General features: G+C 50.5%; 1 protein-coding gene across 1 annotated transcript in view; it reads right to left on the bottom strand.

The window, feature by feature from the left end:
• Gpr107 (G protein-coupled receptor 107) overlaps positions 1-23,220 on the bottom strand; it is a 62,217-nt gene that overhangs the window by 7,644 nt on the left and 31,353 nt on the right. The window contains exons 10-14 of the mRNA XM_059260025.1: positions 22,881-22,956; positions 21,597-21,670; positions 20,885-21,002; positions 17,778-17,908; positions 14,997-15,040 (exon numbers count right to left, since the gene is read on the bottom strand). Of these exons, the coding sequence (XP_059116008.1) occupies positions 14,997-15,040; positions 17,778-17,908; positions 20,885-21,002; positions 21,597-21,670; positions 22,881-22,956 (443 nt within the window). The remainder of the gene's footprint in view (positions 1-14,996; positions 15,041-17,777; positions 17,909-20,884; positions 21,003-21,596; positions 21,671-22,880; positions 22,957-23,220) is intronic.

The following is a 23,220-nucleotide window of genomic DNA, read 5'->3' as shown; positions in this document are numbered from 1 at the left end:
CTCTGCTGCCGGGGACATCCCACCCAGAGGCTGGCAGGAGAGTCACTGAGGACAAATGCTAAATTTGAGACATGGGTGATGAATCAGACTGTCCTAGGACTTGGGTTTCACCCACGTGCACAACCCTGCATCTCCTGCTTCCATGACAGGGCCAGCTCCCACCACACTCTGCAGCAGAGCCAGCCAAAGCTTGAGAATACTACAGTCTGTCACCCAGGGCATCCACTAATTCTCTCCTTTCCTAAACAGCTGTAAAGTGTTCTGCTCGCTGAAGGAGTCCTGAAAAGGGGAATTTTACACCTGGAGAACTGACCGCATGGCAGGGGATGTCCTGCTGCCCCTGAGAGTTCCAGTTGCTGGGACAGGGATGAGCAAACTGAGGGAGGACAGGACCAGGCAGTGGAGGGCGAGGTAGGGTTTTCCAGGGGGAGAGAGTCAGGGAGGGAAGGAACCAATGGGGTCCCTCTGTGAGACAATCTCATGGACAGGCAAGTGCGGGGCTCAGGATGCTGCCCGTGGTGATGCTGGCAACAGGCCTAGACAGAGAGTAAAGCAAGGGAAAGACACAAGCCTGTGAACTTGACCTTACAGGGAGTTTGAACAGAGAAAACCAATGGTAAGGGCCCCGTTGAGTGAACGCCCCTGTAGATAGATGTACAGTGACCTGAGTAAGGTCAGGGCTGCAAGCAGCAGGCTCAGACAGACTGTGGCAGTGACTAGGAAGAAATGAGGGGCAGGAGGTGGGTGTGAGGAGGGGCTGAGGCCCTGCAGATCTTAGTGGCTGATTACTGAGTTAGAGCAGTAAGTGACACGTTGGCATCTCCCTGGCACCACATGCCATGATGTCACACCTCCAGGCTACACAGACACTTTCTGAGGGGAGGGAGGCTACAAACAGCTCTTTAATTGAGCCCGTGTGCCTCGCACCCTCACACCAGAAGGTTCAGGACAGAACAGTGCCATGCTACCCAACACTCCCAGGGCTGACAAACGGGTCTCGGAAGAATGTGAAGAGCTCTAGGCCATTTCCTAAACCAGTCATGATGACATCATTGCTAACCCCATAACATTAGTTAGCACTGCTGCTAGCAGGGTCCAAGCCCCTCAGGCCTCCGGCTGGGGTTTCCTGCTCACTCTGCTGGAAATAGACCCCAAAGCCTCAATCCTATTAGTTGGTTCTCTCTAGCCATCCCTGACACACTCTGCCCTGCAAGCTTCTAAGTAGAGGTAAGACAGGAGAGCAGAGCACTCAACAGCACAGGCCCAGTGCGGCTGGACATCCAGGGTTTAACCCTCAATTCTTCGGCCAATTCTACTCATGTGATAATAAGCAAGTCACCTACCCTCTCTGAATTTCAATTTGTTCATCTGCTAAGGCAGAAACAATACTATCTACCCTTAGGGCTACTCAGGGTAGATTACTGGGGTAATTGCAGGGCAACTCAGGCAGCACACAGTTCAACACCTGGATGCTATTCCAAGTTTATCAGAATCCTATGAGGATTACATGGAACTAGCCTGCATCAAAGGGGGCCACTGTGACTGGCAGAAACCCAGACTCTAGTAATACTGGAACAAAATGTGAACCTGGGACTACTGGCATGCCCAGGCTCTCCTGGCAACAGTGCCACCTGCCATATGGAACTGACGAGTCAGGGCACAGAGCAGAGGAGGACCAGTGCAAGGTGAAACCTCCCAGCATCATGACAAGGGCAGCCAGCAGCAGGTCACAGCCTGGAATCTCAAGCTTCCCTTTCTTCTCTTCCAAAGATTTCCTAGGAGTTTAGGAGGCTGGCAGCTTGCTGCTCCCTGAACCACAGGGAGCTGGGCTCTCACGGGAGGGAAAGCTGTGGAGGCTTGGCTGGCTATTTCTGACTCTGCTATGTTGACGTAGCAAATATGGTCAAAGAATGAGCAGGCCAGGGGGAGCCAGGAGCCCTCAGTTCCAGCCCTCACTCCACTGTAAGTCCACATGCCTGCCCCTGACCTGTGCTCCTCATCTGGACAGGAGCTTCTTTAGGGTAGAGGCTCCTGCCCAGGGAGTACCTGAGTGGCCAGAGCTTCATTAATTGAAACATTTCGTTTGTTTTCAAGACAGGGTTTCTCTGTGTAGCCCTGGCTGTCCTGGAACTTGGTCTGTAGAACTCGGAGACCGCCTGCCTCTGCCTCCCGAGTGCTGGGATTAATGGCTTGCACCGTCACCATCCCCTGGCATAAAGTGAAGGCTTCTTATGGAATCTGTCCCAGGCCCAGCTGTGGAGGGGAACAAGCAGCATGCCCCCCACCAGCTCCAGGGCTCCCCCAGTTAGAGCACCTGCAGACTCTTTCTCCTCCTGCTCAGAGGAAACAGGTCACAAGTGGAGCCTAAGCATGGCAAGGACTTCTTCCTGCCCAATGCCCCCAGGTCGAGTCAACACACAGCTGTCACAGGAGGTACTGCTGCCCTTCCTGGCTGTCACCTTCCCTCAAGTCATGGTGACCAAGAAGACCAAAGAGCAGGTGACAGCTACTTGGGGAAGGGACAGCAAGAACTATTTTTCTTCAGGGATGCGGCACCAGTGAGTTTCCCATGATCTTGGAAATAACCCCACACCATGTCACAGAGGCAAGGCTAACTACACTCTGCAGGGAACTAGGCAGATGGCTCAGGAGGTAAAGGGGGCCTGAGTTTGATTCCCAGAACCCATGGAATAAGATAAAAACAAACTCCTGCAAAGTGTCCCCTTGACCCCCAATGGGAGCTCTGTGCCTCCCCCACCTCCTCCCACTCCCTTGCTATGTGTGTGCACGTGTGTACACACAAATAATAAATAAAGTAACAACTAAGGGCCAGTAAGATGGGCCAGCGGGTAAAAGTGACGGCTGCGAAACCTGACAATCTGACCTCATCCCTCGACCCACATAGTACCAGGAGAGAAGGGATCCAAGAACATTGTGCTTTGACTTTCATAACTGCACCCTAGTGCATGCATGATACATGTGTACACACACACACACACACACACACACACACACACACACACACACAGTGAAAAAAGTTTTCAAAAATGAAGGAAGTAAAAGGAAGGGAGTGTTGAGAAGAAGGGTTCCAGAAGGGGGTGATGGAAGAGGAGATGGGGCAAATGTAACCAAAATCTACTACAGACATGTATGAAGTTGTCAATAAATTAAAATTATTTCTAAAAGAAGTCAGAAAGGGAGCTCTGTTGTTAAGAGCATATGCTGCGCTTGCAGAGGACCCAAGTTTGGTTCCCAGCAGCCATATGATGAGTTGGTTCACAACTGCAGTTCCAGGGGATCTGAGCCCATCTTCTGGTCTCAGGCTCTCCATGCATGTGCATAACCAGCCCCTGCCCCCTAGACACACATGAATATACAGAATTACATTTTTTCAAATCTTAAAACCCCCCAGAAGGCCAGAAACAGATCACACCTGCCCCAGCTGACTTCCTCTGATAGTTCTGAAACTATCCAGAAACAAGAAGAACCACCTCAGTCTGCTGAGTGAGGCAGGCACTGAGGGTGTACCCACCACGCCATTTCTTCATCTCACAAGTTCCTTTGTGTAGGAAGCCGTGCTGTTAGGGATGAAAGAAGCGGCCTGGTGGAGGTTAGCCAGACTCAGCCTGTAAGTGGAGAAGCCAGGCCTCGAGCCCAAGGCCACCTTCCTTAGCACCGAGTTCTCTCCGCTTCTGACCCGCTGCCACCAGGCGCCTGCTGGTGACTGCCAGTGCCATTCTTGGCAACAGCTGACGACTTACGGGGCACACAGAAGCAGAGGCCAGGACAGCTTCTTAGTCTTTGCCCCGGTGTGAAGGAAGTCCCCGACTTCAGACGCTGCCCGGCACCCTTCCTCCTGCTCCTCTCTGTGCCATGGAAGCAATTCTTAGTCAAACACAAAAGCTGAAGGAGGAGTTTTTGCTAGCATGAATTGCTCAGACTCACTTTGATCCTACCCCCCCTCCCCCGCCCCAATCTGCTTAAGTTGCAGCTCAAGCTCACTTCAGAGAGCAGAGGAGCTCTGTGCATGCTCACACACTGGCCTTATGGCCTATGCACAGCCTCTCTACACCATCACTGTCAGCAGTGAGGCAGGCCACAGAGATCAGGGACTGCACTGGCCTTAAAGTGTTAGCGGGGGCCCTATAGCCTCCCACCGACAAACCTCAGCCAGTTTGGGGGAGCAAGCACAGGGAAAGGGGCTGTAACTGCGGTAAGTGTAGTAAAACGGCTGCCCAGAGACTTAGCCTCGGAGCTAAGTTACCCAGAGCACAGGACACTTTCCTCTTCAAGCCATTAGCGGAGTGTGAAAAGTGATTAAAATCTATTCCTACATGCATTTAAAGCAACAGCCCAAGAGACGTCAAAGGTAAGTGAACTGAACCATAGGGCTATGCAGCTGTACCAGATCCTATCTTTAATGACAGAAATGAAGTGAATCAGCTGGATAGGTGGCTCAGGCCTAGAGATAGCGAGATAGCCCCAGCTTCTCGGGATGCTGAAGGGAGAATCTCTAGAGTCTACAAGCTTGGGATTAGCCCAGGCATTAAAGTAAAAACCTGACTTAAAAAAAAAGCCCAAAGACCATAGGGCAGGGAAGTACAATGCTCATTTCCTGCTCCTCCTCCCCTTCAGCTCCAGACTCCGTCAGCGCTGCTCAAGGAAGGGTACCAAAGACTGGTCCAGACTGGCCGCCAGTGCCTCCACCTCTCCAGCACACTGTGTGCAAGTGCAGAGGATGAGCTCATCAGACGGACCCGGAGGAGACTGCAGGCAAGCTGGAGCGCATGTCCCTCTCAGCTCTCCGCCCCATCTCTCCACCGCACAGTCACAACCAGCAGTGAGCCAGGATGAAGGTCACACTTCTGCCTGTTTGATGGCACAGGCCACCAATGCAGGCAACAATCTCTGGGTAAGAGCCTGATCTTCCTGGACTACTGCAGTAATCGATCAGGGAGAACAAGCTGCAGTCCTGAGACATGCCAGCAGCCCTAGGCAGAAGCAGGCCATGAGGGGGCAATCACCACAAAGTGGGCACACTGAGCTCCCGATACTCGATGAAGCGTTGCATCCGCCATCAGCTGTTTCTCAGCCTGTGCTGTGAGAAGCCCCTGGGCTCTGGGTTGTGTGTTGTATGACCTCAGGATGGGATTACTTATTAAGTAAGAGTACGTATTTCATAGTGTTGGATGATACGAGTTGGTAACAATTCAAGAATTGGAATGATGTAGCTGAAGGGGAAAACCAAGTTTTTGGTGGATAACATATTAAATATGCCTGTTTTAAATTGACATTATGACCTATTCTTTCTATTGCTCTCTGAGCTGTGCTTGAGCTTTTTCTAGGGTCCTGAACCCTTTGATAATGTGTGAAAGTAAGTCCCAGCTACCCAGGCAAGTTCATACCCAGGTGACTGTACCCACAGTATGTGGCACCCGCAGGAGCAGGTAGGAGGCATCTGCAGACACTGTGGAGACACCAGCTCGTGTGAGGTGGTCCTGGGAGCAGGACAGAACCCTCTGAGGCTTTTATGGGCACCACTGTGTGCCACAAGAGAAACAGGCACATGCAGTGCTCCCAGGACAGCACCGGAGAAAATATGTCTGCAGGCAGCTCCTGGCAGGCTGCAGGAAGCTGGGAGAGCACCCTAGGAAGCAGCTCCAGACTTCGGGCCAGAGTGTCCTGATGTCCTTAGCTACACAGGGACAAAAGCCAAGTGACAATGCTCTGCGATCAAGGAACTCATGTCTGTCTCTTCTGTTACAAAGCCCTGCTCTGGGTGACAGGGTCCAACAGCTGGCCTTCAACAGCAGTGCATGCAAAGCACTGTGGGGCAGGGAAGCACATGGCCATGCTGCCCCAGCCCCAGGGCTGTCCCCACAGCAGACAGGAAGGGAGGCTCAGAAAGAAGTGTGGCTGGAGGTCCCTCTGCTCTTGGCTCTTCCCTGAGGGCTTCCAGCTGGAGGCTCTAGGCTTCCTCTGGTAACAGCTCTAAATCACTGCCCACAGCATCATGGCTCCTGCTTAAAAGTGGAAACTGAGGCTGGACAAGCCTGTTGTAAAGGGACACTGAAGCGAAAGAACTGGGGAAGAATATGCTTACAAACCCACTAAAGCCAGAGCTCCGTCCCATGCTCAAGGATGTCTGGAAGAAGTCCACAGTCCCCCACCAGACACTAACCAGTTAAGGAGAAGTCCACAGTCCCCCACCAGACACTAACCAGTTAAGGAGAAGTCCACAGTCCCCCACCAGACACTAACCAGTTAAGGAGAAGTCCACAGTCCCCCACCAGACACTAACCAGTTAAGGAGAAGTCCACAGTCCCCCACCAGACACTAACCAGTTAAGGAGAAGTCCACAGTCCCCCACCAGACACTAACCAGTTAAGGAGAAGTCCACAGTCCCCCACCAGACACTAACCAGTTAAGGAGAAGTCCACAGTCCCCCACCAGACACTAACTAGTTAAGGAGAAGTCCACAGTCCCCCACCAGACACTAACTAGTTAAGGAGAAGTCCACAGTCCCCCATGAGACACCAACTGGCTAAAGAAGAGTACCAAGTCCCCACATGACAGGCGAGGCAGTCAAGTCCAGGAGGGCAGCCTGAGGCTTGAAGAACAAAGCTCTGGCCACCAAGCTGGAGTTCAGCAAACACTTAAAAGCAGCCTTGTGCTTATGCTCAAGTACAAGGACAGGCCAGCAGTCAGTACTAGTACATGTTATACATGGTCTGGAACATGACATCTCTTAAATGCCTAGAGTAGCTGGGGGTAGCCAACTGCCTGTGCAGGGCAGGATAGCAGCTGTTAGGCTCCGTGAACCCCCAAATCTGTGACTACTCAGCTCTGCTGTCAATAGACAGTTACTAGAGTCAAACACAATTTTACTTATAAAAACATGGGGACAGCTGAGTTGTTAAGGTTGGCTAGTGTGCACAAAACTCTGGGTTTGATCCTCAGCACCCATGAAACTGGGTGTGCTGGTACATGTCTGTAATCACAGCACATGGGAGGTGATAGAGGCAGAAGGCTCAGAAGGTCAAGGTCAATCCTGGCTATATAGTTGAGTCGAGGCTAGCCTGGGATACAGATGTTTCTTTTTCTTTCTTTAAATTTAATTCCCTTTTTCTTTTAATATTTATTATGTATTTATTTATATACAGTGTTCTGCCTGCATGTATCCTTGCAGGCCAGAAGAAGGCACCAGATCTCATTACAGGTGGTTGTGAGCCACTATGTGGTTGCTGGGAATTGAACTCAGGACCTCTAGAAGAACAGTCAGTGCTCTTAACTGCTGAGCCATCTCCCCAGCCCCAGATGTTTCTTTAAAATAAAAAAAAAAAGTTGAGATAGCAGTATGAGAGCTGGAGCAATCACTCAGCCCTTAAGAGTGCACTGCTCTTGCAGAGGATTCGATTCCCAGCATCCACATCAGGCAGCTACAACACCCTGTAACTTAGCTCCAGGGGCATCTGCACTTATCTGATACCCATAGGTATATGCACATGCACACGCGTGTGCGAGCCTGTGCACACACACACACACTTAAAAATAAAATAAAATAAATAGAACATGATCCAGTTCTCTGAAGCAGCCAATGGCTTGCTCCAGCAGCACCTATCATTAAACTTCCTCCCATAAGCTTGGAATGGCCAGTAGAGTTCCAGAATGGCAGTCACTGTGCTCTCATGTCCCTGCTTCATGTTCACAACACAGACTGGCTGTGGCTGCTGCAAGGGTGCAATGGTAGTAACCTGTCTAGGAAAACCAGAAGACCCTGTATCAACAACAAAAGCACAAACAACCTCCCTCTGTGCAGCATGAAGCCGGAACTAAAGGCAAGAAGTTCTGTAGCTCTCCGATCTGGAGGTCAGTCTAACACCACACCTTCCGGTACATGGCTCAAAAGGGAGGCAGCACGTACCAGTGGTGAATAATGCGGGCAGAAAAGGCATTCAAGGGGTGTTAGGCGACTTTTACCACTGTGTTCTGGGGCCAGCAAGATGGCTCAGTGGGCAAAAGTGCCTGATGACCTGAGTTCAATCCCCAGGACCACAAGGTAGAAGGAGAGAACGGACTCCCATACAACTTCCTCTGATCACTATACATGTGCCATGGCACATACATGTATACAGACAAATAAATGTTAAACAACTGTTAGGATCCTGCTCTCACTCTTCCAGGTCGAACATCTTATGTCATCAGGGGGCGCGGGCTGCGTGGTCACACAGTCCCTGCCTTAAAAAGCCAGACACGGATCCAGGAAAGATGCAAAGCTACACAGAGAAACCCTGTCTCGAAAAACCAAAATAAATAAATAAAAAATAAAATAAAATAAAATGACTTTTAAAGTATTACTTTCTTAGCCGGGTGGTGGTGGCGCACGCCTTTAATCCCACCACTTGGGAGGCAGAGCCAGGAGGATCTTTGTGAGTTCGAGGCCAGCCTGGTCTACAGAGCAAGATCCAGGAAAGGAACAAAGCTACACAGAGAAACCCTGTCTCGAAAAACCAAAAAAAAAAAAAAAAAAAAAGCCAGACACGGACCCCCACACTCTCTCTCTGCACTCTTCTTTCTGTGCTTCCTCTCTGCGCCTCTCTCTCTCTCTTCCTGTTTCTCCAGGCCTGGCTTCTTTCTAATAAAGCTCTTTCTAACATTGGGTTCTGCCATGGCCCGTGACTTTTCTGCCAACCAACCAGCACCATTTTACCATCAACAACAACAAAAGAAACCCACATACTGTGTTCCTGTGAAACTGAAAACACACTCCCTAGAAGACCTGGCCATTCCTTGTGCGCACCTGGTCACCTTCTACCAGGACCATCTCCTAAAGGTTCCATCTCTTGGGCATCACACCAAGGACCAAGCTCCAGCACATGGACCCTTGGGAGGACAGCATGATCCAGAACATGAGCAAACGACTTGAAATGACATTTTCCAAAGAAGATATACTATGGCCAATAAGCTCCTGGAAATACGTATAGCATCACTAATGACTAATGAATGAAACTGAAAGTTTACTGAAATATCAGTATTTGTCCCAGCTCTCATACTGCTATCTTCAATGAGACTGGGAGGGACTTCTTGGAGATACCGGTCCCGGCAAGCCGCCCAAGCTTTTCTGTGTAATTCCAATAAAGTTGCTGGCTCACCACACTGGACTGAACTGTTTCTTTGGTTTTCCTATGACCTCTCCATCTCAGGTGACTAGATGTTTAAGACTCCCCAGGAAAGATCCAAGCAGGGAGTCTCACATCGCAATCACGCTGTGCTCGTATTCAAATCACAGCGCACAGGGAGAGACTTAAACTCATCTCAAGGTTGGTGGACATAAGCTCCACAAATCACACAAAGAGCTTCACACAGCCAGATGTGCTACTCACACCTGTAATCCCAGCACCTGTGGGGCTGAGGCAGAAGGATCATCATTGAGTTCTGGACCAACCTGGGCTACAGAATGAAATCTAGGTCAGCCTGGGCTATAGCATAATCCTGACTCAAAAACAGCAAACACCTGGGGCTGGGGCTGGGGCTGGGGCTGGCTGGGCAGGTAAGCACCTGCTGATAAGCCGGAGGCCTTGAGGTTAAGAGTCCCCAGAACTCATGAAAGCTGGCTGCAGTGGCATGTCCATCTACAATCCCAGTGCCGCTCCCTGGTCTGGGGTTACCAGCACCAAGACGACACCTGCATGTCATGGTGTGCACAAGCAGAGAGAGAGATGGGAATGAAAACCAAACAACAACTTTAGTGGACACAGGAGGTCTGTAGCTTTCTAAACGCTCAAGCAGATCGACTGCCCAGAGAAGCGCTGTGAAGAGAGAGAGTGAAAACAAGAAGAAACACACTGAAGGCTTGTCACGAACATACCCAAATAAAACGGCTCCTTGCCAGGAGACAACTGCGGTCAGCAGACATCTCCAATAAACACCAGTGTCCTGGAGTAGGAACTTGCCCGCCCGCCCGCCCGCCCGCCCGCCTGTGATGCTCCCTGCCAGGAGAACAGGGTGATGTCATGCATCAGGTGGAGCACAGCGTTTCAGTGAACGGCACTGCTCTCTCAAACACTGAAGCACACTGGCAGCGCTCCCTCTACACACCCTGGAGGGTTTTAAGAACTAGGAAACTCACGTTCCTGTGGCAGCTGTGAGCTCTCCTATGCTGTGCTTTGCACTGAAAAGCACAACTTGCATCCTGGCAATAAACACTGCCCGCTGTTTCCTCTGTGACATGTTCATTTCACTCATTTCTGAGTGACACGGCTGTCCTTTCTTTAGACACATGGCTTGTGACCCACCACACCGCAGTACCAAGTGCACCTTCCATTTTTCCACACTGGATATAAAGACAGGCACTTGGGCCTGAAACTTGATACAAGTACTTGCTATATCATCACAGACATTCTGAAAGGACACAAACCTGGGTCACCCTACAAGTAGGTGCCAGTGAAGAATGTGGTGGCTTGGCTGGAGAGATGACTCTGAGGTTAAGAGCACTCCCTACTCTTGAAGAGGACCTGAGCTTGACTCTCAGCATCCATGTGGCAGTTCACAGTCTGTAACTTGTAGTCGTAAGTTTTCTCTGGTCCCACCCGGCCACACAGTCCTGCGGCTGCTTATAAAATAATCGCTCAGAGGCTTAATATTATTTACAAACTGTATGGTCTATGGCAGGCCTCTTGCTAGCTAGCTCTTATTTCTTAAATTAACTCATTTTTATTAATCTATGTTTGCTACATTTTCCGTAGCTTTACCGGTCTGCTGGCATGTTGTTCCTTGGGTGGCAGGCTAGCATCTCTCCCCTACTCTCCTTTCTTCTTCCTGTCTCTGTCTTGGATTTCCTGCCTGGCTATAACCTGGCTCAACACAGGCCAGAGCAGCTTCTTTATTGACCAATCATAGCAACACATATTCATAGCATACAGAAAGACATCCCACAGCAGTAACTCCAGTTCCAGGGGATCTGTTGCTCTTTTTTGGCCTTCAAGGGCACCAGGCATATGGTGTACATACACATACACAGGCAAAATACCCTTGCATAGAAAGTAAAACATAATACAATAGATAAAGAACGCGGTGGTTGCTGTGGTGTGGGGCTGCCGCCCTGACCCCACACAGGCATCACTATTTGATCTGGCAACACTTCTGCACACCAGTGAGGCTCCCAGAGCACAGAGCACATGTGGCAGTTTGAGTAAGAACGGCCCCCACAGGCTCATACAGACGTGACCTTGTTGGAGGAAGTGTGTGACTAGGGGTGGACTTTGAGAGTTCAAACGCCCATGGCAGGCTCAGGCTCTCTGTGCCTGTGGATCAGGATATCGCTCTCAGCTCCTTCTCCAGCACCATGCTGCCATGACTGCCACCATGCCACCTGCCATGATGATAACGAACTAAAACTCTGAAACTATAAGCACTCAATTAAATGTTTTCTTTATAAGAGTTGCTGTGGTCATGGTGTCTCTTCACAGAACAGTGACCGAGACACTATAATGTTGGGCTTGAAGCCAATGTGACCCAAAGAACCCTGAGAGTGCCAAAAGGATGTCCTATGGCTAAGGTTCCTTTCTGACCATGGCAGCCATTCAGAACGAGGCCATGCCTCCACTGGCCCTTGAGAACGAGGCCTGCAGCCATCCAATCACACCACATGTTTCTGAAGCACATGTAAAATGAAAGGCTCTCTAGAGTACTTCTTCTGCTTTTCCCTCAGGAACAGAAGACAAAAATCAGATGACTAGAGGTAGGGCCCATCAGTCAAGTTATGCAGAATATTCCCCAAGCCAGGTAATGATGCCAGAGAGAGAGAACTGGAGAGAGGAGGAATTGGGCTGCAGGTTCCAGGGCCAAGCAGCCAGCAGATCTTGGCAGGAGGCTGGAGCATGGGCACCCACCGTGCCACTAAAGGCTGCAGACTGCAATGAGAGATGACCCGAGAGAACCCTCAGTGTGTGGTGGAAAAGCAACAGGCAGGGCATGGGCTGCTTCTCTTTACCATTTCCTTTGTTCTCCCTCAGCCAAAGGGAATCGAGAGACAAAGGGTGCACACGAGCCCAACACACACCCGAAAGCCACGCCAAACAGCATCTGCTTGCTTGCTCAGTCTGCACTGCACCTACACACGCCCAAGTCACTGCTGAGGCCGTGACAGACCAACGGGTGATGAGCCGAGGAGAGACAGTGAAACACCAGCTCCGTCTGACCGACCACATGCCTCCAGATCCTGGGGTAGACCTTCCCACAGAGGGTGACCAAAGATCTGGAGGACTTAGGCAAGGCTGTACTGTGGTGACACTGACCAGCTAGCAGAGTGCTGGTCCCATGCTTCTCTGTTGGGGTTTCCACTGAGGGAACATGGCTTCTTTGACTCTGGAAGTTATTTTTCAAAGACCAGAGTGAAGTACACACTTGTGGATCAGCTCAAAACCGTCCCACAGAGCAGACTCCCCCATCCTGTCTCTTGCCCTTCTTTAGGGCAAGGGGTTTTCTGTACAAGCCCTTCCTCATGGGTGGGATGCAGGGCTGCTTTTACAACTAGAGAAGTCTCATACTGCCACCTGGTGGAAGACCTCATGTGCTCCTGGTCTAGACCAATGTTCTCAACCTGTGAGTCAAGATCCCTTCACTTCACAGTAGTGGCCTAAAACTATCTGCATATCAGATGTTTACAACTCCTACCAGTAGTAAAATTAGTAATGAAGTAACAATGAAAACAATTTTATGGCTGGGGTCAGCACACCATGAGAACTGTATTAAGGGGTCAACAGCATCAGGAAGGTTGAGAAGCACTGCTCTAGACAGAAAATAACCTCTCTGGGGGCTCTCTTCATCACACAGCCTGCTGTGTTATCTGCCATAGGCCAAGCCCTTCATGTCATCCTCAGCTAAGATCAGTGTGGTGAATGTCACAGACCAATCTCCAGTCACACTCAGGACCTCGAGACAAGATAGAGGACCAAGTGGGGAAGGCTACCCGGCAGAGGCTAGAAGGATAAGCAGCGGAAGGAAGATGGTGGATGCTCATTTAGAAACACCAAAACATGCAAGGAAGAAGGCTCTAGGAGACAGGCCAGCCAGCCCTGCCCAATGAGACCTGTCTCAAAACACACACACACACAAACGGAAAAGAAAGGAGGAGTGGGCCGGAGTGACGGCTTAGCAGTTAGGAGCACCCACATGGCAGCTCACAACTATCTATAACTCACTCATGGTATCTAGCCTATCTGCAGGCAGAACAAGACACTTAAACTAAATAAATTTAAAAACCATAAACTGTCCCATCTTAACACATTGAGGAACCCCCTATGCATTAAGTTATAAACGCACTAAGTCACCTTTTAGTACAATACACACAACACAGACAACAGGCTCGCAACGTCCCTAGCACAGCCAGGCCGGCTTTCCCTCAGGGCAGGTGCTTCCTCAGAGTCCCACATCTACACTCTTCTGCCCACTGCAGGAGGCAGGTGGGCTCTGCCCGGGTCTGGGAAGTCACTGGCATGCTGCCCAAACTGCCTGGACTAGAGCTGCAGCTGAGAAGACTGTGCTGCTGAGGGCATGGGTTGGGGGGGGCAGGGGTCAAGGGCCTTCGGAAATAAAGAGGAAACACGACAGAGAAGCTGTACCTCAGCACTAGAGAGAACAAAGCTGGCACTGGGCATGTGCAGAGGCCGCTGGGTACTAACTCGGCTCTGACCATGGCAGTGTCTCCTATACAGGGCTACCCAGAGCTGCAGGAGCCTGGACAGCTGGATGGGCTATTCTGGGTCCAAGCTGAACAGAACATAAATAGCCCAGTGAGCACACTCAAGTCCTGAAGTGAAACCTCAAAGCTAGGAGTCGGCAATCCAATAAACACTTGGACACGGCAGGGGGAGAGAGCGAGCTCAGTGGCCAAGTACATGTCTTGCTTCAATCTCAACACCAAAAACACAAAACGGGGCTGGAGAAAGTTAAGAGCACCACCTGCTCTTCCAAAGGACCGGGTTCAATTCCCAGCACCCACATGGCAGCTCACAACTGTCTGTAACTCCAGTTCCAGGGAATCTGACACCCTCACACAGACATACAAGCAGGCAAAACTCCACGTACATAAAAAGAAAAATAAATCTTTAAAAACAAACAAACACAAAACAACCTCCCAAAGTGAAATAATTTGATATAAATTATCAAGCCTGTGGAATGAACCCATATTTTTCTAACAAAAACAAAACCAAACCAAACGCTCAGTGATGAAACTCTGGAATGTAGTCAGGCAGGCCATTTCCCGAGCTCCAAGAGCACTGTTCCTCCACCCGGTGGGCCAGTCCACAAGCTGGTACAGACCAGACACACACCGGAGAGTTGTAAGAGTCGCCTGGCGTCGTGAGGGAACAGTGTGGGGACAGCAGGTGAGGCAGAAGAGCTTTTCAGCCCTCGAGTCTCCCATCAGACAAACACGGACCGTGTGCTGCAGTAAGCAGAAGGATGCCGCCCGCTGCCCTCTCTACCCACGGAGCACTGCTCTCCGACCCTTCCCAGACCCCAGTATTCCCGCCTGAGATTCGCTATGGGATTTGGTTCTGAAAAGTGAAGATCTTGGACCGGCTGTGCTGGCACACACCTTTAATCCTCAGGAGGTAGGAGGAAGGCGGATTTCTGAGTTTGAGGCCAGCCTATTCTACAGAGTGAGTTCCAGGACGGCTAGGGCTACAGACCCTGTCTTGAAAAACAAAACAAAAATTTAAATAATTTTTAAAAAGGTAAATATCACAATCACAATGGACAGCAGAAATGACACAGGGCTGCTGCCCCAGGCCTCTCTCCGCAGCCATCTCTGTCTCTGTAAGCTGGCACCTGCTTCCCCACCAAACCATCCATGCTGCCTCTACAGAGTGAGTCCCCAGCCCTGCCTAGCCTGTCCCCCAGAAGCTGGTGCTGGGGAGGCAGACTCTGTCCCAGTTCTCGAGGACAAATGCCAGTGCCGTGGGAGGGACACAAAGGAGCACAAGGGAACTTGCCTTTTCCATCTGTGGCTGAGGCTTCTTGTAAATGTCTGATTGACCTAAAAATAACCAGTCGGAGAGCAGAGGTTAGTACAGGAGTCTGCATTCTCTTCTATTTCTGGCTCTAGTAACTTGGGCCCTGAACCCCACTGTAACCGAAAGGATCGGACCAGATGACTGGACAGCACCCTCCCTAAAACAACAGGTCTCTGCCAGTCCACACTTGGCCATTTATGGTGCTCAATCTATGGTGAAGATGCCCTCTGCTGGCAGAATCAGGGCCAGCAGGAGAGGCAGCAGAAACACCATTTAACTCCACTCATTCCTGCAGCCACCTTGTCCCTCAGGAGACAGTCGGCATCACTGAGCAGCCCTGCCAGGGGGATGACCCAAGAGAAAGCCAGTGCTGATTCCTAACTGAGGTCTGGCAGCTGTGCAGGTCTCGGGCTCCGGTAAGATTTATAGCTCTGGAAAAGGCCAGTCTCTGGCAGCCTTTTTCTGGCTGGGCTGTGCTGATATCCAGTCACTATGCTCTAGGCAGGGGACATTAACATTATTAAAGATGCATGAAGCCAGCCCCGTGGGACATGCCTGCTATCCCAGCACTCAGGAGGCTGACACAGGAGCCCTGCTGACAGTTTAAGACCACTCTGGACTAAAAGTGAGCATCAGGCCAGCCAGAGCTACACAGTGAACCCCTGCTCAAAGAACAGGACAAAATGAGAAAGACTTGGAGCTACAGGCACAGCTCACAGACACAGGGGAAAGTCTGCATGGAGCAGACAGACAAGGAAGAGAAGGGAAGCAGGCCAGGGATCCACAGGCAGGGCTCCTCTTCTAATGCTGACCCTCTTATCTACGGATAAATCACTCCCAAGACCTCAGCAAAGTACCACCCTCCAAGCTTCATGAGAAAGTGAACACATGAAGGCCATCAGCATAAGGCAGTTTATGCCGCTGCTGAACCAAGGCTGGCTGAAATCAAGTATTTCAGAAATTTAATAGTGCTATTTATTTGTAATTAAATCTTAGTGTGTATGTGTGTGCACATGTCCATGTGGAGGTCAGAGGACAACTTGCTGGTATAGGTTTTCTCCTTCCCCGACGTGGGTTCCAGGGAGCAAACTCAGGTCATTAGGCTTGGCAGCTACTAAACCATCTCACCAGCCCACAGATGCTGTTTCTTCTGTATTTATTAGCATCTCATCTCTTGCAGCAATTTTCAGGATGTGCACCATAAAGAGTATTGCCATTGGGCACCTTCTCAGTGCTGTGACCAAGTGATAAGAAATGACCACTGGTGGCTTGGTGGCTCTATGCTTGCAGTGGTTTGAATGAGAATGTTCTCCCCACCCCACTCCTCATAGACTCATACACCTGAATACTTGGTCCCCAGTTGGTGGAACTGTTTGGGAAGGATTAGGAGGTGTGGTCTTGTTGGAGGAGGTGTGTCACAGGAGGTAGGCTTCTGAGGTTGAGTTAGCACTTTTTGCTTTCTACTTGCAGATTGGTATGTGAGGTCTCAGCTACTACTCCTATGCCATGCCTGCCTGCCTGCTGCCATGCTCCCTGCTATGATGGTCATGGACTCTGACTCTGAAACCCCAAATAATCTCTCTCTTCTATAAGTTGCCTTGGCCATGGTATCTGACCGTAGCAATAGAAAAGTAACGAAGACAATGCTCATCTGTACTTCAGTGTTCCAATAATGACAGATTAAGATGCTAAGAATAGGACCTAATGCCTGCTTCCCAGCAAGGTCGCCACTAGCTGAGGCAGCACTAACCAGCATGATGGTAATGGGGCAGAATGGCAGGGCAGCTGAGGAGACCGCATGGAATGGTCTCACCCCCATTTCTGTTTTTTTGAGACAGGATCTCATGTGGCATCAAGCTTGTTATATAGCAGAGGATGAGCTGGAACTTAGGGTCCTTCTGCCTCTACTTCCTCCAGGCTGAGACTCCAGATGCACCACACTGCCATGTTATGTGGTGCTGGGGAAGGAACCCAGGGCTTCAAGCATGCTAGGCAAGCACTGTGCCACCCGAACCCCATCTCAGCCCTCCCAGCCCTCCTCTATACCAGCAGCAGCTGGTTAACAGGAATACCTGGGTTATACAAAGCCTAGCGGGAGGGTGACTCTAACTAGAACCATGCTCTCAACAGTCATGGTGGCTGGACAGTACACCCGACAACTTTAGGATTCTGGAAAGCACTGACTCACAGCAATGGGTCCTGCCTGAGAATGCACCTCACTCCCTTCACATTAACCGAGCACCAGCTGCTCTGGAGAAGCCGTGAGGCAGACACTGAGGACGAGCAGGGAGCTGTGCTGTCATCAACCCGCACCTCTGCCAGGATTCACAAAGCCTCTTCCTCACAGAACACAGCAATGACACCTCTTGTCACACAACTGAAGCACAAGCCTGAAGCCTGCCATTTCTGGATCAGAGCAAGCCACTCTCCAGAGCCCCCAAACCTGGGTGGCCTGAGAACTACCCTAGTTATGTTAGAGTATACTCCCACTCTTCCATCTAAACTGGCAAGAGAGACGACTCTCCTACTCAGCCCTTATCAGACCCGGCTGACAGTTTACACTGTCACTAACTCTCCCTTTGAGACCCTCCTCGACTGGGTAGAACTGAACCCTTTGGCCTAGAGTCCAGACCAGCTATATTGGAGTCCTCTCGGTGGCTAAGGCCTGGGCCCCCCGGGGCCGTCTTTCTCAGACAGCCTGTGTGACTCTGGCTGTACATGCTCTGGCTGTATCCACGCTGCCCTCCCAAGGTTACTTACCACACCACTGGGAAGAGGATGGCGCCACAGCACAGCAGGTCAACCAGGAACAGAGAGTCCTTCCACAAGCCATACTCTGTCGTGCCCTCCTCAGTAGACTCTATGATGATGTAGGCCACATTTGCCAGCACCTACAACATGAGACCCCAAAGCATAAGTGCTCTTAGGACAGTGACCCCAAGTGGGTGCTCACCTGGCTGTAGCGCTACTGTCACTCAGAAGCTCTCTGAGAACCTCGCCTCTCAGCTTGCCAGCCCCTGAACCTGTCAGGCCTGTGAAGTAGCTAGCTGCTGTGTGATTTCCAAAGTGGGTACGGCTTCCTCCTGGCCCTCTGCTGGGCTGCAGAAGCCTGACTTTCTCATACGGTGGTCCGACCCCCTTCACTGCAATGGTGGAGAAACTATGTAAAGACATGTCCAAGGAGCCTCCGCTGTTTCTCCTGTCTCATCAGGTCTTCCTAGTCCAGGACACAGACTCAGTGAAGACTACAATATCCTAGACTGCTGGAGCCCATTTAGGCTTTACCCAGCAGGTCTGCATAAAAGGATGATTGGACCACAAGCCCGAGTACCAGGTGTCTGAGACAGTCTGCACTTGGCTGTGCTGGGGGGAGGGCTTTTGCTTCACCCCTTGGCATTCCTTTAAATACCCTAGGGCAGGGACAGTCGGGGCCGGATGGATTAGGATCCAGGCCTTTCTGAGGCTACCTTGTATTTTCTGTTTCTCTCCCCTCTTTACTTCTATCTAATATTTCTTGCTGCTCCTACTCAAGAATACTCTGGGGGAAAGTGAGGGTGGGATGGCCCCCCACACCAGACCCCAGCCACCGTCAGACTGCAACCAGGCCCCAAGTCAGGCCTATCCAATTAAGACACCTCTAAATCCCTGGCCCAAAGATATAGAGATTTACTACTTGGTGTTGCCTCAAATCATTAAGTTTGGGGTGGTATGTAGCAATGGGTAATGAAAACACTTTGCTTTGGGACACTCAAAGCCTCAGGCAGTCTCAAAAGCTACTGGGAAGGTGGCACTTCACATCCCACATAGCCAGGATGTCAACACTCCTCAGGCCCAGCTCTTCCTGAGAATTCTTGGTCCTCAGGGACAACAATTCTAAGTGGCTGATACAAAGACCCGAGGTTGGGATGGCAAGAAATGCAGAGTTCAGTGACTGCTCTGTTATTCACATGGGCTAGCCAGTCCGGTCCCCTACACTGCACAGGACACAGGTCTTCCTGAAGCTCATCTGCCTCCATGTCTTGCTTCTATTTCCACAATCAAAGCTTTGCCTTGTGATTGTAGCCCTGCCCTTGGGTTCTCAGCAGGTTATGAACAGTTTTCCAACGGGCTTATTTGAGACCGCACACACTGTGCCTCAGCGAAGTTTCTGATTTATGCTACTTCCTTTAGAGAACCCATGAGCTGTGATGCAGAGATGAAGATGAGACCTGTGGAGACTGGAGAGCTAGCACAGCAGTTACAGTGCCTGCCGAGCAACCACGAGGCACAGAGGCTGGATCCCAGCACCCACTTTACAAGCCAGGTGTCCTGAACACAACTCTAACCCCAGCTCGGTGAGTGGAGTGGGATGGACTGGCTGGCTTTGGTCCTAGCCTAGAAATGTAAACCCAGATTCAAGCACTCTGCATGAAAGAGGCTGTTCCCAGAGCACGCTGAGCCACGCCCCACAGTGCTCTTAACACCAAGTTACTCACTTCTGCTTCAGGTAAGGGTTAGGTGGGGCTCAGCACACTGTTTGCCCTGCCTGTTCAAGGTCCTGGTTCCATGCCAAGCACAAGAGAAACAAAAGGGAAAGAGAAAAGAAACTCTCTGGTGCTCCCCATGGAAAAGGATGCTGACTGGTCAAGAGCTTCCCAGACCAGTCCCGTTGTCTAACACTAACTCCTCATCTTTGGTTTCAAACATCCTACTTCCTTGGGGTGACAGTCAATGTGGCCTCATGTGTTCATTCTTCAGGAGTCAGCAGGACAGAGGCTTCTTCACACCCAGCTCAGGCCAGGGGAGGAGTCAACAGACAGAATGGCCTGAGTCTGCCAGAGAGACATGAAGGGCAATCCCCAAAGTGCAAGGAGAACTCGGGTTCTGTCCCGCACACACTCACAACACCATGGCAGGGTATGGAACTCCAGCTGCCTAGAGGCGGCCCTGGTGGATTGGTTACCAGAAGACCTTAGCTTGTCTGGTTCCTCTGACAAGCGCCACAGGGGTCTGTGGCTACTCCTTTACCTGTCACATTCCTTTCCTTAAACATCCAACCAAGCTCCATCTCTATTACAAGGCCCTTCTAGACCATTCTGAGTGATTACTTTCTCCCTGAAAACCTACAGCAGCTGGTTTGTGTCACAGGTCTGGTGCTAACCCATGCGCCTCCCTGCTGAATACTGCCAACAGCCAATCAATCCCCAGAGATGACATGCCCAGGAAACGTCCCTCCTCCTCCCTCTCCTGCCAGCCACACCCATGCTATGGTCTTAAACAGAAGGAGCTGCCCTCCCCAAAGGCATGGCTGTGGCCAGGCAGCCAGGAAGAGGGACCTGGCTATGGTGCCCTCAGCTCCAGTCTCTGCTTCCTTGCACAGCCTGCTGACGTAAAACAAACCACGGGTCCTCCCTGAGGGGCTACGTACTTGTCAGTCAGGTCTCAGACCACAGCCTCCAAACACAGGGTGAGTGTAGCTGAAAGTTTTCTGTTTAAAAATGTCAGCCCTATGGGGCCACTCTCCTATTCCACCTTGCAGAAAAACTCACTGGAGCCACTGAGTTCTAAATCACTGCAGGGAACCTGGGCCTACTCATGAAGGGAACCATTCTGCTAGAGGCAGTAGAAGGCATGACAGAATTTATCCCTCACTTCTCTGCAGCTCTCAAATCACAATCTAGGATGCCCTGTCTGACGGCAAGTGGCCACCAAGACTTGCAGGGCACACCTGAAACTAGGTCTGTCAGCAGTCAGAAGGGAACCCCTATCTGCAGCCCACAGTGGTAGAAGCTCAGGTTTCCAAGTGAGCTGACTCCCTGCACACAGGCCTGGAGCTGAGCCCCGCCCAGAGCCAGGGAGGACCAACAAGTCAGCCACAGTTCCCGTACCTGGAGCGGGATGACGATCATGAAGATCTTCTTGTCTTTATCAGACAAGATGTGCTTGATGAAGGCCCAGCCAGTGCCGATGAGAGCGATGGTGATGAACAGCAGCGCCCCCTTTAGACTAGAAGACAGAACATTTCACAGATACCACCCTGTCAACTCATTCCGAGATTCTACACTCCCCCATTTCTTCTTCTTTTTTTCTTTATGATTTATTTATTTATGTATATGAGTGCTCTGTCTGTCTGTCTGTCTGTATGCCTGCAACCCAGAAGAGGGCATCAGATCCCGTTATAGATGGTTGTGAGCCACCATGTGGTTGCTGGGAATTGAACTTAGGAGCCCTGGAAGAGCAGCCAGTGGGTGCTCTTAACCACTGAACCATTTCTGTAGACCCCCATTTCTTTTTATTTTTTATTTTTTTAAAGACAAGATCTCACATAACCCAAGCTAACTCAAACTTTAACTCAAAATGTAGTCAAAGATGACCTTGAACTCCAAATCCTCTTGCCTCTGTCTCCACCTCCTGAGGGCTAGGATCGTGGGTGTGCTCCACTAGGCCTGGTTTGTGCAATGCTGGGGATGGAGCACAGGGAGTCATACATGCTTGGCAAGCACTGTGAGCCACATCCCTAGCTCTAGGCTTGAAGCATCTCTGTAAGCCATGTCATGGTGCAGGCACTACCGCCACTGTCTTGCGGACCTGCATACTTACAGGTGAGTTATGTAGTACACAACAGCCCAGCCTTCAATCGGGAAGCCCTGCGAGGAGATGTAGTGGTAGTCGATCTGAAATCAAATAGCTGTGTTTCAGAAGGGCTGTGCCATGCACCTCAGTGCAGGGTAAAGCAATAAATGACTCCAGGAGTCCTTGGGATGAGGAATGGGCTGTGCCCGCCCACCCCACTGTCTAACTCCTCCATTGCCGAGTCTCTGGCAAGAACACCAGTGTGCTCGCACACTTAACTGAGAGAAGCCGACAGGCTTCCATGACCCTAACCCCCAGCCCAGGTGACTCTCTTGACTCACACTGACAAACACTCTCACTCCCCAGCCAAGCACACGTCTGGAAATCCTGCAGCTCACAGTAAGACAGCAGCCAGCCATGTAAAAAGTAAAAAGTCCCATGTACAGGGACCTGGCTTCAACAGTCTCCAAATTTAGACACTTGGGACTGCCAAGCATTTGAACTTGAGAGGCAGAATCATGGCACACCGTCCTCATTTTCTAAATGGCATCTAGATTTTAAAGTGGCTCGGGGGCCCTCCCAAGAATCTCTTAACTTAAATCCAAAGGGGTAATTATCCAAGTAACTGTCATGGCCTGTTGTTATAACTGAGTGCGTTTCTGCTTTCTTCTAGGACTCCATTCTCAAGTGTAGGAGGAGAGCCAACCACATGCACTTTATGCACACCTCACCGACCCCCAGAGCAGGGAAGCCATGACCTTGGCTCCACAGGCAAGCTCATTTTGATGTGCACCGGTTCTCAGTAGTCAAAGCTCAGTTCTTGGGCTCCTGATCTTTGTAAGATTTGGCTTTTTTTTCTCCATTAAGTTTACTATACTGAACTTCAAGGACAGGAACACAAGGATGCTTAGTAAAATGAGGGAAGTCCAGGAACGACCTGGCAGGGGGCACACTCATCTCCAGATGACAGAAACTAGGGGAAGTGTGTCTGATGTGCACAAAGACTCACATCTATAATCCCAGCACTCAGGAGGCTAAACCAGGAGAATCACGAGTTCAAGGCCAGCCTGGGCTACAGAGTAAGACTGTCTCAAAAACAAAGAACAAAAGCCAGTGTTCTGGAGAGACTGTGGTTTGAAAGTAGGATGGGAGGCTGAGCTCACTGGCCCACGGCCAGTTCTCTGCACAAGGGGCTTTATAAGAAACACTTTTCCCCCTCAGCTCCCACCTGTGCCCCGTCTTCTACCTTATTTTTCCAATCAAGTACACACACCCTTCATTTCATAAATGACCCCAAATGCTAATACATACTGCATGGAACACCAAAGAAAGAGACTTGGTGAAAGGAAGGGCCGCCATCAACCAGTGAATTTTAAACACATCATTCCTATAAAAAGAGAGAGGAAAGAATTAAAAGACTTCACTTCCCCAAAGGCAGCCACACAGTCAGGTACAGTTTTGCTGTTTTGTTTTATTTTGTTTTTTTTCCAAGACAGGGTTTCTCTGCGTAGTTTTGGTGCCTGTCTTGGATCTCGTTCTGTAGACCAGGCTGGCCTCGAACTCACAGAGATCCACCTGGCTCTGCCTCCCGAGTGCTGGGATTAAAGGTGTGCGCTACCACAGCCCAGCTGCTGTTGTTTTTTGAAACAAG

The sequence above is a fragment of the Peromyscus eremicus genome, chromosome 4 (genome assembly GCF_949786415.1).
Source record: "Peromyscus eremicus chromosome 4, PerEre_H2_v1, whole genome shotgun sequence".
NCBI classification, from domain to species: domain Eukaryota; kingdom Metazoa; phylum Chordata; class Mammalia; order Rodentia; family Cricetidae; genus Peromyscus; species Peromyscus eremicus.
The sequence above is the reverse complement of the archived record's forward strand: the minus strand, read 5'-3'. Positions and strand labels throughout refer to the sequence as shown.